We start from the raw sequence: 15840 nt of genomic DNA on the forward strand, positions 1-15840 counted from the left end.
ACCAGCCAAAGTGCAGCATCCTGTAGTTACACAGAGACAGCAGGCACTGTTACACAATGCCACAGGTAAGACATTTAAATAGAATTTTATTTAAGTTCAGACGACAACAACTTTTACTCAAACTGCCATGCATATTGTTTTGGTCAAAATATCCTACCTATCTGGAATTTGTTCCAACATATTTCAAAAGAACTGCAAAGGTTTTGTTGCCAGAATCATTAAAAAATTTGAATTAGATTAGATTTGCACACAAAGCAAAAGTGAAATCAGTCCACAATGGGCGTGTTAGCTGCAGAGATGTAAGCAGCCTTGTTTGGCGGGCTTGACCAGGTAGATTAACAGTTTGGTTGTCTGGAATTTCAGCTCTGTAAGCTGACTCTGAATTGAAATATAATGTGTTCAGATTTGTAGTTCCTTAGAAATCTTGAGGCAAATTCCACTGTAAAAATGTATAGATCACTAGATTTGACTCAATGTTGTATCATGAACATGCCTCATGGTCTCTAAAAGTAGGTTCATGGAGGGGGCCATTGAAATTGTAGACCACAGTTCTACTTTGATAAACTTATTCTGTGTTACATAACTATCTTTGTCACATTGTGGCAGCACCTTCAATTATGCTCCCTCTTTTCTCCAGCCAAAGCTTCCGACTCCCTCGCCACGTCCGACTCCCCTGCCAAGAAAACAAATCTTCCTTCAAATGAGTTCTAAGACTGATGAGCCAGAAAAAAGTGCTCCCCTGTCTCCCACGAAATCTGGAGAGGTTTGGGTTCAGTCGCCTACACTCTCAGAAGTTTAAGCAGTGGCTATATATAAACATATATGGTTGCATTCTATTGTTTTTAATTATTTGGTGAATTTTTTCTCTATTATAAACTCAGGACATCTGCTCGAGTCCACCACCAGTGGCACCAAAGAAGTGGACTGTTAGAAAGAGTTCAACAGGAAATGAAGTTTTTGTGGAAAAAATAAAGGTACCGCTGGTCTATATCTAATGTTTTTTTTCTGTCCACATCTACTCACACAATGAATGCTTTTAATGTGTCACAGAAATGTAGTTTATCTGAAAGCAGTTGAATTGCAGCAGTACAAAGGTCAGACATGTGCATCCAAAGAATCTGAAACTGGTGTGTCTGATCAAACTCTCTGTCATGTGAGATAACATATGAAGTATGTGCACAGTTCAAACAGGATTACCATGTTCAAGGTTGATCTAATAAACATGGATTGTTTCTCTTTTTTTAAGATGCTGGATCAGTGTTTTAAGGATAAAGATGAACCCCCTCCACTGCCTCCTAAACCCCATCGACTGCAGCTTGATGATGAAAATGAAGCCCTGGTAATTACTTAAAATAAACACAGCATTAAATTGATATCAAGTGATTGTTTTGTCATGTTGTAGTCACTTTAAATCATCTTTCTTTAATTAGGATGCTGAGAGTCTGTCAAACTCCTACAAAGAGTCAACACGTGAGTAAAAATATCCAGCTTGAAAAGATTTCAATTGGATGTTGTTTTTTGTGGTATCCTGTTGTTGCTGAACTGTAGTGTCATTTGCTTCTAGCCTGGAAAACTCTGTCCAGTGAGCTCCAACTTAGAGGAGTGCCAGAAAAAGTGTAAGTTTTTCCTCCATGCTTTTACATGTGGGAACAGTAGTTATAGTTAAAATGATTGTTTGTTGGCACTAAGTTTGTCTTTGGATTAATTTCATCTTCACTTCAATGCAGCTTAATTCAATTCCATGATAAGCAGACACACCACACAAATGTGAGCATCTTCCTCTCTTCAGACATCGTTGTACTTCAGTCTTTAACAAAGGGTGGACAGACTGACAGTACTGTCATGAACCTACTCGTGCACTCCTTTGGCTACAGCACTTCTTTTATACCATACAGCTGATTGGCTGATTGCATGTGTTTAAGTTCAGGCCTAACTTTAGTTCCCAGCCATTCACATAGCCTTTTTTCATAAAGAATGTCTTTAAGAAAAAAGGCTGTGCTCGCAACTCTCATACCTCTAATCTAGTTACATATGAATACATTATTGTTAAGCACTAGTTTCACTTTCTAAAAGTAAGTTAAACAAGCTAAACAGGAATAAGTTCCATAAACATGGACAAAGAACATTTTATTTTCCTTAGCAACCAAACATTAGATGTTCAGAGTTGTTTTTTTTTTTTAAGTATTTATTTTTACTAAATGAGATTCATCAGAATAGTGCGGCTAAACACATCTGAGGTTAGTTGTCGATTTGAGCTGTTTGGAGGAGTCTTTCCTGTACTTTCATTACATGCCTCCTGCTTCAAATGATTAACGACACGCAGATTCACACTGATTTTTTTTTAGACATTGTCAAATAGTGTCCTGAGTGCTGCTTTCCATCTGGTCCAAATACTTCTGTAGAGAAAAGAACCAAAACAAAAGCAGACTTTTAATACAAAACAACTCTTAATAGTATGAAACACGTAAAACTAAGTGCTTAAGAAAAGATATACTCACAGCAGGCAGTCATGACACACGTGCTTCACCAAATAATCTGCCATGAACAAAAGAAGCAGCTCGTGAAGCAAATGAAGACTTACACTGTAAATTAAAGTGCAGTTTTCCAGTTATCCGTGATAAATGCAGTGCTTTTCCTAATTTAGGAAAAGTCAGAGAATCACCAAAGTTATTACAGTCTGTTATCTGCGGATCATGAATAAGTGTGTTTAAAATGCAAATGGTTTTGTTGATATTAAAGGTGAATTAATAAAGTTTTTATAACACATTCTAGGGTCATAGAAGTTAAAGCCGAACATCTTCATAAAGCTTTCAATTCTTACATCTCGACGACATCTGGGTGTCAAGGCGGGCTGAAAGAAAAAATAGACGAGCTTGGCTCCATCGCTGACAACTTGGATAAGGTGGTGTGGATATATTTATGGATATATGTACATCTGTGTCCATAGGTTCCCTTTTTAATCATTTTCTTTTTCAGGTTTCAAAGGGGACAAAAATCGCTGGCATCACAGGAGGCGCTACAACTGTAGCAGGAGGTGTGGCAGCAGCTGCTGGGGTGATCCTGTCCCCGTTCACGCTGGGAGCCTCGCTGGCACTAACTGCTGTCGGGGTCGGCGTGGCTGCAGCCGGCGGTGTTACTGGTGCATCAGCAGCCATCGCAAATAAGGTGACGGTCTTTAAGGCACTGGCTTGATTAAATTCTGCTGTTAAAAACAATCACAGCTTTTCTTTATCACTTTCACACTCCAGTGATGCATCTGAGTTTTTGGGCTTCAGTGTCTTGGCCGAGAACACTTCTCCCCACTGTCTAAGTGTTTGCTGTCATAGGGGACCGTTGGAGGTCCAGGACTTCAATCTAAAATGCTGAATGTCTTCTTTTACAATATAAAGTCTCTCAAGATCAAAAGCCCTGTTTTTATGTTATCACAATAAATAAAGGGTACTAACTGGAAACTACCCACACTAGTAATCTGAATTTCTGGTATTGAACTGATTGTGAAGCATGTTTTTCCAGGTGAAATGCAACCAGGACCAGAAGAAAATTGAGAAGATCTTTACCAACTACGAGTCCCTCAGTAAGTGCATTCAGGAGAAATTGTTTTATGTTAATGAGGGCATAGAGCAGCTGAGGCAGCATGGTGTGTTCACGCTTGAGAACACAAAGGTGAAGTCAGAGAGGGCCTCCAAGGTGCTGGAGTTCTGTGGTCAAGGAGGTGCATGTGCCACGGCCTTGGAGGCAAACTCTAAGGCGTCTGGGATGATAGAAGGCTTTGCCCTCGGCATGGATATGTACTTCACCAAAGGAAAAGATGGAACCAAGGTGAAGAAGGGCTTTGAGTCAAAGTTGGCAAAGAAACTCCGCTCCTTGATGATGGATCTCCAGAAAGGACTGGATGAGTTCATCAAAATCAAAGAACTGTTTGAAAAGTATTGTTAGGAGGGTATTTTTCTCCACTTGAATATCTTTTGTTTTGGGGTTGTCTTTTAATGTTAATTTTCAGTTTTTACAAATGTTTATTGATCGGTGTATATATATTACTTCTTTGGCAACAGGTTTGAAAACAGAACAAAGCTTTTGGTGCAACTTTAGGAATTGTAACTTCAAGCAGTTTCTTTTAAATGGCATGTGGTTATTAATGCTGTATAAAACTGAGATTGTGTTAACCTCCCTTACTTTAGCTGTTTTTTCTTTCAAGATAATCTAACAGCTTAAGCTACGTGTTAAACTGAATCCAATGACATTTTTAAAATAAGACTAATAAATAAAGACTGACGCCATCCACCAGGGGCAGTGTAGTCCTTCTTTTAAAACATTTCAGCTGATGCTGAGTACACATTTTGAAAATACGTAAACTTTTGACATTCCTAGCTTGACTTTATATGTGGTATAGTTTTACGTATAACATTTAAAAACAATTTACACACAAATGTGAGTGGTTGTTAACTGAAAGCTTAAAATGAAACATTTTGAATGTTCTCCATAAACCTACTCAGGTACCAGACCGGACTGTGGGTCATACAGACCGTATTACAATTACAGAAATGTAGTCAAACTATATCTCAGTGAGATTAAAACGACTACAAAAAACATAGCAAGAGACACTGGTTTTGGAGAAGCACAAACCAGACCCAGGTGTACTTTCAGAGTCACTGTCCTGCAGCTTGAATCTTTCAGTACTGTCTGCAGAACAAGTTTGATGTTTCCACCCCTATTTCAACTTTGGATGGAGTTTTGTTTTTGTTTTTTTTAATCTATGTTTGCTTTATTGTCATTACTTGCTTATTACACTATGACTGGCTCTAACAAGTGTATCTACAAACAATGCTGAAGATTTCATTCAGATGCCAATTTTGGGTTTTAGGGGGCTGCTCTAATATTTGGCTTCAACACCATCTTTATCTTCGGTTTGAAAAAAGGAACAGTGCACTTGAGTGACAATCAGCCTTTTATTTACCTCGCTGACTACTTTGACAGTCATTAAATGACTTCCCCATCTAAAATAATATCTTCCCTTTACAAAACCATCCCAACCACATGAAACCTTCATGTAGGGTGAAAAAAATAATTATGATGAAATGTATGAAGTGAGACTCCTCGCTCTGCAGTCTGCACAGTCTTGTTCAGTCCAAATAATAGTTACCAGGCTTGTTTGACCAGAGGCTGCTCAAAATGACAAGGGTGTGACCCTACATGTGTTAGACATAAGCAGTGAATCATGTCCGTCTGTATGTGAATAAAATATAAAATGGGACACGTTGTGATCTAAATTAACTGTCGGCCAGTTAAAACAATAGACATCTTCGCTCCAGTACAATGAATATTATTGCAAAAATGCGATTTGGATGGGGTTTTTTTACAAACAGTAAAACAGCTAAAGGCCCATAAAATACTCAATACTCAATGTTTACATCCTGGATTTGACCTATATTTTACGTCACAGCAGCCTGTGGATCTACTTTGTCCGTTGTAAAAGCTATGATTCATCCAACCAGTTATAAACATGAGTCAGGCGGAGGGATCGCACGCACAAAAAAGGCTCGTTTGTTTAACTTAACCAGCATAGTCGAGTGGCCACGCTTTTGTTGACGTTATAAATACTGTTGTGAAGACCTCCCACTCGCGCTGCTGGTTTCACAGTGAACAAACGCCCTCGCGCTTGGTGCGGAGTGATATACGCAGTAGTACTTCGTTCCTATATAATCCCCACGCGACGGCTCTACCTGCTCTTCGTTCCTACAGCTCCTAAAGTAAACACACTTTGCGCATAGTAGCTTTAGTGGGCCAAAATGGCAGTGTAGAGGCGTGCGGCAGCTAATCTTGCAGCGGCAACAAACCGGCAGTGCAACGGCTAAGTGCACTGGCTTTTTCTGGCAAAATGGCGTAAGTAATTTTTTTTTATGTTTGCAGTCTTCTAAAGAGAAAAAAAATATAGTCACTTCCTGTAGTAACTAACCTGTCAACTAGAATGTGTTACTGGCTATTAAACTTGTTGATCAAGGCTATTTGTTTTTGTAAAAAAAAAAAAACTTTAAGTGTGTTGATTCCTAGTTCCTTGTTTGGAGCTAAGGTATCAAATTACAGTATACCAGCTGAAGTAGACCGAGCCGGCCCCTTACGTTGTGAATCATGCTAACGAGCCGTCGTTTAGGCACGGGAAACATTTCAGACGTCTCATTTGAAGTTGTAATTTTTTTCCATGGCTGCGACACTGTTGTCAGTGTGATACTATAAACATTTTTAGTGTTTTGTATACGTTTCATATTGGCAACGTGGCGTCCAAAATGGCGCGCGCTGTGCTCGTTCCCCGCCTCGCGCAGATGGCTCTGTTGTGAAAATGGCGGTTTGCCCTCCCACATCTCCGCCGTGACTCATAGGCGTGGGTGGAGTTACCAGCCAATGCATGACCAAATTAGGCAAAGTTATCCCCCGGTGTAGGGCGGAGTTTCCCACCAATACAGCTTTGACGCTTAAGGGGAACGGATTAGCCAAAATTAGATACAACCCCCCCCCCCCCCCCCCCCCCCCCCCCGCCCATAACGGGGATGTCAACTCCTCTAATGACCCTAGTACAGGGGTGTCAAACTCAAATTCACAGTGGGCCAAATTCAAAACTGGAACAAGGTCGCGGGCTAACATTAATATTTATTGGAAAAAAAATCTTCCTCCAGATTTAAGAATGAATCTCTTCTTATGGACTCAAACAAGTTTTGCTGAAAAACTGAATATGGAACAAGCAAAGCTTAATACTAAACAATATATATATTAGCTGTATAATACCAGTAGGCCAGCTCTAATAATAATTTGGTATGGCTTCACGGGCCAAATGTAATTAGGCTGCGGGCCAAATTTGGCCCGCGGCCCAGAGTTTGACACCTATGCCCTAGTACATACCACCAAAGAAGCCTACATTGTCTGCACAATGTTGTCAGTCAACAATATGCTTGTTTCAGGAAGTACACCTGCTCTGGGGAAACTTTGCATTTACAAATAAACTTGGCCCTGCCGAACATTGAATTTTCATAAAGTTTGAATATATCGTTTCACAACTTCCTGCAATAAAATGTGTCACTTCATTTTAGTTTCCATGAGAATCAAGACTTACATTTGCTTATATTCCTTATTTTTCTCCCATTAACATGATTTCTGTTTTCTCCCCTCCAACCAGGTCTCTCCCGGCAACCACCTTCAGCTTTGCTGCCGCCGACAGCATACCTGGACCTCTCGACTCACCTTTGTTCTTGTACACCTTTTCACGGCTACCACTGACCAGCAGCAGCCATGACCCTCTCCCAGCTAGCCCTGGAGGACGTGGAGGCCCTGTACTTAGGTGTGTGTTGTGATGATACATATTGCCAGAGCACTAGTACAAACACTGCTGAATGTGCTGCTTTGTTTGCATAACATTTGGTAATAATAATACCATTCCCAACAATTCTAAAGCCAATGAAGTACAGTTCCATATGGTCAGCATGGAATTATCTGTAGATGGGTTAGATGTTTTAGTGAGTTATTGGATGAATGACAGATTGTATGTATTGGATGCCCAAAATTAGAAATTGACGCGCTGATCTTTTGTTCTCAGGGCCCTCCTTTCTGATGGCTGACCCCATGGGGCCCCTTCTGGACCAAGATGAAGAAGAAGCTCTTTCTCCCTCCTCCCTAGAGGGGAAGGCGCCAGCTTCGCCCTCCCTTTCTTTGTCCACTTATCCATCCTCCTCGTCCCCTTATCAGACTATGTCTTTCTCCCCGCTGTCTTTGTCCTCCCCATCTCCCTCTCCCACCCATTGTTCCTCGTTCCTGGGAACCAAGGCCGGAGCGGACTCGCTGTCCCTCTCTTGGCTGGGTGCCGGCGACCTGCTCGACGCCCATGTTGGAGCAGATGATGGCAAAGGTGAGCGTGCTTTAAAATACATGTTTAATGAGCAGGGGGCAAGTCCTAAATTTTAAAAATTATTTTTCAAAAGGAAATAATTTGACTACTTGTTGAGCTGATTAGAAACCAAATAAAAGAAATGATGGGAGATTACTAATTGGAGTATGTTTAGGACCAAACTACATCTTCCACTCTTATTAGACTGAAGTTGGGAGTATTTCTTGTGCTGTGAGTATTTCAGAGGAGAGGCCCGCTGGCAGTTAAGTATTTGAGTTTTGCTTGCAGGCTGAGACCTGACGTTAAGACCGTGGATGAGAAACCTCGATGTTTGTAGGGCAACAAACATTTATTGGTTTGTGAGTGGTGGGTGTGGCTCACAGTTGTGCTGTAATGACCGGCTCAATCTGGTTTTGTTAGACGTCATTGTGAAATGACACATTTAGCCCTTTGTTCTTCCTGACATCAGTTAAAGGTGTAAAAGTCCTTGTTTTATGGATGTAGTCTCACTTGAGTATTTGTGAGACGAGGGAGAGATCAAATTTACGCCTGAGGTCATGTGTTGAATACGGTTGGATCACAACATTTCAAGAAAATTTGATGTATAAAAAATAAACACTGTATGTTTTGTTGATGCTTGCAGCCAGCAGCTCTCATAATATTTTGGGATATTGTATCTTGGGTCAATATTTTAAACAGCAGCTTTCACCGTGTAACCACATCAGTAATTTACATCCGCCCATTGTTTTTTCTGTCATATGCAGTAACGTGACTATAACCCACATAGTGTTGATATTGTCATACGGCTTTTTTATAGGTTGTAAAAAATTGATCCAGTACAATTCACAACCCTGGTATTTAACAAATAAGTAGCTTTATGGAGTATGGCATGGAAATGATTCACTGTAAGATTAATGATCCAAATCTCTGAACTGTTTATTGCGAGTATTAATGAATAATATTTGTCAGCAGATGATGCTTTTGCCGGCATGGACTGGATGTCAGAGAAAATCGACCTGAGTGAATTTGACCTGGAGTCTTTCATTGGATCCTGCTCCTCTGAGTCTCCCAGCTCCCCTGAAGATCTCCTGGCTTCCCTGGACTCCTCCATGGATTTGGATCTAGATCCCTTTAACACAAACATCCCCGTCCCACACAGCAGCCTTGAGCTGAGTTTGCCTCTGCCCGACATTCCCAGTCCCCCTCTGGAGCTCCCTCTCCCTGTGGCAGCTGAGGCCAAGAAGATGGATGTTGCTCCTGCTCATGAGGTTAAATCTGAACCTCCATCTCCCCCATCTCCAGTCTACACATTGGAGCTGGGAAGCGAAGTAGATGTCCTAGATGCTGACAAGCAGACCACATCCCTCACAATCATCCCAGACCCCAGTGGAAGCGTTCAGTCGACCCCCATTGTTCTCTCCATCCCCACCTCTGGTCACTTTGTGGTGGTTCTCTCAAACAAAGAAGAGCCCTCCCTCGTATCTCTCCCCGATCAAGCTGTTAAAACCTCTCCACCAAGCGAATGCGACAGTGACTCTGGCTTTGAGTCAGCCATTGGTTCTCCGGTGCGCCTTCCTTCTCCTCTTCCTACCCCGCCCCCTGCAGCTGGTTCCTCTAGGACCAAACCCTACTCCAAATCTGAAGCTTCCACCTCTCCCAAGACCTCAAAGGTCAAATCAGTGTCTGGTGCTCCCAGAGGGGTGGAGAAGAAGCTCAAGAAAATGGAACAGAACAAGACAGCAGCCACACGTTATCGGCAGAAGAAAAGGGTTGAACAGGAGGAGCTGCACAAAGAGTGCGAAGAGCTGGAGAAGAAGAACCACGAGCTGGCGGAAAAAGCAGAGTCCATCAGCCGAGAGATCCAGTACCTCAAGGACCTGATGGAAGAGGTTCGAAAGCACCGCCGTGTAAAGACCAACTCAGTGGCTTAAAAAGAAAGTAGTGAGAGAGTGGTGTTCCTGCTTCAGTGATCACATGCTTAAAGGGAATCCAAACTAGTAATTGAAGAAAATTGTAAAAGAGCTGCGCGTGAAACCTGCCACTTGGTGGAAAAGAATGAATAGCCAGATAAAAAGTCAAACTCGTATAGAAGTTATAGTAGTGTAGATTAGGGGGCTGGGAGTTTGTGAGGTGAAGCATCTGTACATGCTTGTCTCTCAGTCCCCTGTCTTATTCCTGGTACAAAAAAACAGGGTGTAAGTTTGTCTTTGTAGACTAGGCATGCAAAGCACGAGTCACCGTAGCTCCTGGTATTGTTGTAGACCTGTAACTCATTGACTGAGATCCCCTTGCTCCAGCACCACTTCATCACCAGACGTCGAATGGGCTTAAATACATTTAGTCAGAAAAATTAAACACCACTTCTACCCCGTTCCTACTACCTTCTAACCCCATGCAACCCTATTTTGACCTTCTTCTTAACATCTTGACTTCCAGTAAGGGGCCTCAGCCTACTTATGAATCCGTGATATTACACTCGACTCTTATGTATATATTTTCTCATTTGCTTGCAGATTGTGGGTATTTTTCCCCTTTTTTTTTTTTTTTTTTTTTTTTTAATTATTATTTAATGCTGGATAAAATCTTATCACATCTTTGGTAGCTCTGTCTCCTAGCACTGGTGTTTGGCTTGTAAAAAATGCTTTGCTGGTCTTTTTTTCTATTAAATATCTATCAGTACTCCAGTGATGATCTGTGTCTTTTAATTTTATTTAGAGTACATTTGATAGTTAAGTCTGTCAGGCTTTTCTGGAAAATTGATACGACAGACTGTAAAACACACATTGGGTAGATAAAAACGAGATTTTTAAGATGAACCAGTTTCAGTGACAAAAATAAAATCTTAACACAGATCCTTTCAGCATTTTTATAAACATAAATATATCAGTCATTTGCAGAAGGCAATGAGAAGATGAAAAATTAGTCGTGTAAGGATCGATTACTAAGCCAGAGACTAGGACTTGAACTTATAACTCAAGGTTATGAAAGTGAATGTTATTAATAAAAATGGTGCCTTGTATTGGGAAAAGTTGTGCACAAATATATATTTAGAAATTTTCCTTTCCGGTTACATTTGTACCTTACCTGGTTTGTATTGCCTTGTCACAGACCAGGGCCCTATTTCAGGAAGCCGGTTTAGAAAACTCTAAAAATGATACACGGGGTTGAGTAACCCCGAACTGTCCAACTCGGAATATTCGGTTTCAGAAAGGCTGTTAACAATTAGTTCAATCAACGCAGAGTTGCTGTAACCCCAAATTAAGCGCGTGCACGAGGATACATAAAGCCCTGATTAGTGGAGCACAGATTAAGCGAGTCACCATGGAGACGGAGGGAAAGAAGGCGCGGTCAATGTATTTTACAGTGCTTGAGGCCGAAATTCTGATGGCAGCATATGCCGATAACATGCAAATTTTGCAGAAAAAAAGTAACACAGCCTCAGCTGCAAAAGAAAGGGAGCATGCATAAATGGCCTGTATTTATATAGCGCCTTACTAGTCCCTAAGGACCCCAAAGCGCTTTACATATCCAGTCATCCACCCATTCACACACACATTCACACACACCGTGGGAATAAATGTAAAATTTAAGTAGTTCAAATATCACCACATCATGAATTAAGTTTCGTTCATCCTGATACCTGCAATTTTGTGGCATCCCTCTTTGATAAATCTTGTGGGTCTATGACCGGGGAACACCACAAATGAGTACAGGAGACGTTTCAGTGCAACTGTAACATTCCTGACTGCCCAACAGACGGTAGCCTTGGAAACGTGCTCAGCGTCACCAATATTATACAGAAAGCTCCCGTTTGCAAAAAAAACGAAGTGCAATACAAATAATATGTAATGAACTGAGAGAATGTCCGCGATGTGTCACATGAGCAATATTAGTCCTGAGGATGTTATTCAAATGAATTATAGATTGTGCTGAAAAACGGTAACGTTCACACAGAAAATCATCAGGAAATGATAAAATGTCCAAACGCGCTCTGATCACTCTCTCCCGGCGGAGAGCTCTGCGGAGAATTTGGGCTTCAACATCTACTGGCTCTTCAAGGAAGGGACACGCCATGTCTGACACTTCCTACAGTCAGGTTTCTGACAAAGAGGCGGAGAAGGTCAGGGTTAGTTGAAGTAAACCTGCTAGGGGGCAGGTTAGCTTCACGGAGTGTGTCGTCATAGTAACTCACTCAGAATTAATCTAAACTCGCTTTGTGAAACCGAAAACCCAGAGTTTTCGTTAACTCAGGGTATACTTACTCAGAGTTTGCACTAAACCGGCTTCCTGAAACAGGGCCCAGATCTGCTAATGCCTCAAACCTTTGGAATGAAAACAAATCTCTTTCCACAGAGCTGCGTTACAGTAGTATTTACATATTCTCTGTGTTAGTTGGAGTTCCTCTTAATGTTATTGTGTTAAAGAAGTCTGGCTGGTTTACTACTAAGTAGAAATATGTGAAGAAGAGTGAGGGCAACACATTTTATCAGTTGAAGGCCACGATGCATCGTGTTCAACATAAACCCAATGTTTGAGCAGCGGTAAAAATTGCTTTATACAAAGAGTGAGTGTGTGCAACTTTCCCTTGACTTAACCTGCTAAATAAGTTTAATCACAAAAACTGAAACTTGTGTCACCATCTGGAGCTGCAAAAGCAGCTTTTCTATCTGGAAATGAGACAAGAACAGAGAAAGAAACAGATGGGCCAAGGTTGTATGGGAAAGTCCTTGTAAGTGTGAAACGAGACAACACTCCCCAGGCTCGCACAGGGTGTCAGAGTGAGGGGGGTTGCACAGTTTGTTCCAAAAGAGTGTGTGTGTTAGAGGCCACATTTGGAAAGTTTAATTTGCTCATACCTTGTGTGTTAAGCATGAATTAGTATTTTAACTTACAGTTAAGTCGGTGTAAAGTGTGTGTGGTTTAAAGCCAACTCAGTGTGCTGACTTGTGTTGACCAGCTGTGTAAATTTAGTCTTGTCAGTAAAACCCCTCAGGCGCACACACAGACGCACACATGCACACTCCTCCTTAACAGATTCCTCAGTAGCAAGGCCTTGCCCTCCAGCGAAGATAGCGATAAGAAGAGTGGCTACGCTGGAAGGAAAGACAAGAAAAGAGATGAGGAAAAAGGTCTGCTTTGGTATTATGTGGACCCTGCAGTCCTTGTTAAGGATTTGCTCTCTGATGTGTTTAATTGTTACAGTTATGCTTTTACCTGAAAACTTTCAAAGGGCCTTTATGTCGCTGTTGTAGGCTGTTATAGAGTCATTCTTAAAACATCTATCAGTGCTTCCCACTGAGTCGCTCAGAATCAGCTGCTTTTCTGTCTACAGTAACCTTTGCATATTTAATGAAGTTAGGCAAACCTGTACCATCAGAGTATGAATAGTTTTCTAGTTACATTTTATTTTTATTTATGAGACAAATAATAAACTGAATTCACATTTTTATGCCCAAATTTGAGCCCACACACTGGCATTGGTAAATAAGTGTCACTTATCAAAACATAACAATAATGTGTTTTCCCTGTTCGTTGTGTCTCTTAGCTTAATGGTAAATTTCGAAATGAACGGTGGACAACAATAATTAAATTTTAGCATTAAAATATCATTTCACTTAAAGAGCTTCTGCATGCAGGTGGATTAACTAGTACAGAAACAAAGCAGTGTATTTAAAACTTAAAAACTAGAACCAAATCAATTTGACAACTCAAATCTAAGCATCACAATCCACAACCAAGTTGTTGTTTTTATCACTTGTGGACGTCACATGCACCTCACCTCTCTGCTAACACACATACCCAGTTATATGAAAATAAAGTATAATAATATAAAAAATGCCATGTAGAGTTCAAATAAGACTTGTTAGTAAAGTGAAGTAGTTAATAATTTTATTTATCTGATCTTTCTGGTAGGGCTTCACACTGACGGTTAATTTGACTCTTCTTCTCCTTTGCGCTGGAACAATGCCCGGCAACACCTCACTGAAGAATGAGGCATCGCCACATTCCTACCATGCACATGCTGAAAAGCAGCTTTGATTTAGTATGCAATATGACCCATCTAGTGAGCATTTACACGCAAAATTCGATTCAATTCAATTTTATTTATATAGCGCCAAATCACAAGAGCCACCATTGAGAGTGTTCTAACTTACTGCATATGCATCTGGTACACTAGCTGCACAGGGGCTCAGAGGAAAGCACTCCAAGGGATCATTAACACCGCCCAAAAGATCACTGGCTGCCCTCTCCCCACACTGGAAGTTCTACACAACGCCCACTGTTTTAAAAAGGCCCAAAACATCATAAAAGACACCTCACATCCTGGCCACTCCCTGTTCGAACTGTTGCCCTCAGGCAGACGGTACAGGGCAATCAGAGCAAGGACTAATAGACTCAAACACAGCTGTTATCCAACTGCAATAACCAGAGGTGTGGACTCGAGTCACATGACTTGGACTCGAGTCAGACTCGAGTCATTAATTTTATGACTTTAGACTTGACTTGAAAAAATGTTCTAAGACTTGTGACTTGACTTGGACTTTTACACCAATGACTTGGGACTTGAATTGGACTTGACCCGGTTTACTTGAAAAGACTTGATATTTTACCCCAAATATAAAATTTAACATGCATATTATATAGAGATTGAAAATGTGACGTCATTCACGGGTAGAACCGCAAAGGATTCTGGGAACTCGTGGCAAGCGGTACTAGCGCACGCAGGCTTTCAATTGAAATCAGTCACACAGCGATAAAAAGAAACACAAACATGTCAAGAAGCTGTTGTATTATTAACTGCAATAGCCAGTCGCATGACAGCCACGGGAAGCCGACGGGTAAAGAGATCGGTTGTTATCGGATTACGTCGTTGAAGAGAAATTGTTCAAACCATGTTTCCGAAGTAACAAAGAGGCGACGGGTGGCCTGGATTGCAGCCATTCAAAGATCAAATATAACGTCCCAGAACCCTCCAGCTCACAGGTTAGTCTGCTCCAAGCATTTACACGAAGGTCAGTCTGCTGTTGTAGTTAATGCGTCATTTTCATAACATAATTGGTGATATAGGTTACAAGCAAGTCTGGCGCTGAACAGAAATTGTCGCGCTATGCTCCTTTGTTTATTGTGCATAAATAGTGAATTGTCCTGACACAATATTGTGTTTCGCTTCTGTTATTATGGTACATTGACAAAAACATATACTTTTATTCACAGGATAAAACAGGTTTTTTGTATCACTAATTGCCCAGTACGATTACAGCATACAATATTATTGTCACTGCTACATTTCTGTGATGGGTACCAGAAATTATTTCCACTACTAATTAATTACCGTTGAGCTCAAAGGTCCTATTAATAAACGGTTAAGGAATGTGTATTTATGAAGACGATTTGTGAGACTGGTAAACTTATGATACGTACGATGGTCTTTCGTTCTACACGGTGCATTTCAAGGTCCTGTACCCATCCGTCGGTAAACTGTACCTGGGCTTGTTGCAGTGACCTGAAGTTACTAAACTTCATGAGTGTATGCACTCACTCCAAGAAGCGTATAATTATAAATATGCATATAAATATGCTAAGATGAGATAGCTGACTTCATCTAACTAGCAAATGTTGTCCAGGCTACGTTGGTGATACAGTTTTTTTTAAATGTGTATGATATTTTTGTCATGCGATTTTAAAGCTGGTCCTACAACCGCATCCAAGAATAACATGCAGCTTATCTCAGAACTGTCGGTGAAAATTATTCTTGGAGCTAGGTTTAATTGAGCTGCATTTTAAAGAGCTGCAATTTCACAATTTGTGTATATTTTCTAAGTTCACTATTTTGTCATGTGTTGAGAAAAACACAGATTTAAAAATTACATGGTCTAATATTTACATTTAGCATATAACTGCAACATTATTTTTTTCGTTTTTTTTTTTTTTTTTTTAAGACTCGAAAGGACTTGAAATTCAAAGTTTCA

The 15840-nt window shown here is 40.7% G+C and overlaps 2 protein-coding genes across 3 annotated transcripts; both read left to right on the forward strand.

The window, feature by feature from the left end:
• LOC101466809 (apolipoprotein L6) lies at positions 1–4267 on the forward strand. Its single transcript, XM_076885453.1, has 9 exons — positions 1–65; positions 638–763; positions 882–974; positions 1247–1339; positions 1431–1470; positions 1565–1616; positions 2773–2902; positions 2977–3165; positions 3514–4267. The coding sequence occupies exons 1-9, from the start codon at positions 57–59 to the stop codon at positions 3934–3936; spliced, it is 1155 nt and encodes a 384-aa protein (XP_076741568.1). The 5' UTR covers positions 1–56; the 3' UTR covers positions 3937–4267.
• Positions 4268–5706: 1439 nt separating this feature from the next.
• atf4a (activating transcription factor 4a) lies at positions 5707–10554 on the forward strand. Of its 2 annotated transcripts, none has more exons than XM_076884645.1 (4): positions 5707–5880; positions 7166–7327; positions 7583–7891; positions 8840–10554. In XM_076884645.1, exons 2-4 carry the CDS (start codon positions 7279–7281, stop codon positions 9799–9801), a joined length of 1320 nt encoding a protein of 439 aa, XP_076740760.1. In that variant the 5' UTR covers positions 5707–5880; positions 7166–7278; the 3' UTR covers positions 9802–10554. The 2 variants fall into 2 exon arrangements, with proteins under 2 accessions (XP_076740760.1, XP_004574593.1); XM_004574536.4 differs by having other exon boundaries at positions 5712–5880; positions 8843–10554.
• Positions 10555–15840: the final 5286 nt, after the last annotated feature.

Source organism: Maylandia zebra, linkage group LG6, assembly GCF_041146795.1.
Source record: "Maylandia zebra isolate NMK-2024a linkage group LG6, Mzebra_GT3a, whole genome shotgun sequence".
Classification (NCBI taxonomy): domain Eukaryota; kingdom Metazoa; phylum Chordata; class Actinopteri; order Cichliformes; family Cichlidae; genus Maylandia; species Maylandia zebra.

Excerpts from the sequence above, each read along its gene's own strand:
- LOC101466809 (XM_076885453.1), top strand. Across the intron at positions 1,340-1,430 it reads ATGATGAAAATGAAGCCCTG|GATGCTGAGAGTCTGTCAAA; the intron begins GTAATTACTTAA and ends TTCTTTAATTAG. Across the intron at positions 3,166-3,513 it reads CAGCAGCCATCGCAAATAAG|GTGAAATGCAACCAGGACCA; the intron begins GTGACGGTCTTT and ends ATGTTTTTCCAG.
- atf4a (XM_076884645.1), top strand. The coding sequence starts at position 7,279 with ATGACCCTCTCCCAGCTAGCCCTGGAGGACGTGGAGGCCCTGTACTTA. Across the intron at positions 7,328-7,582 it reads CGTGGAGGCCCTGTACTTAG|GGCCCTCCTTTCTGATGGCT; the intron begins GTGTGTGTTGTG and ends TTTTGTTCTCAG. Across the intron at positions 7,892-8,839 it reads TGGAGCAGATGATGGCAAAG|CAGATGATGCTTTTGCCGGC; the intron begins GTGAGCGTGCTT and ends AATATTTGTCAG.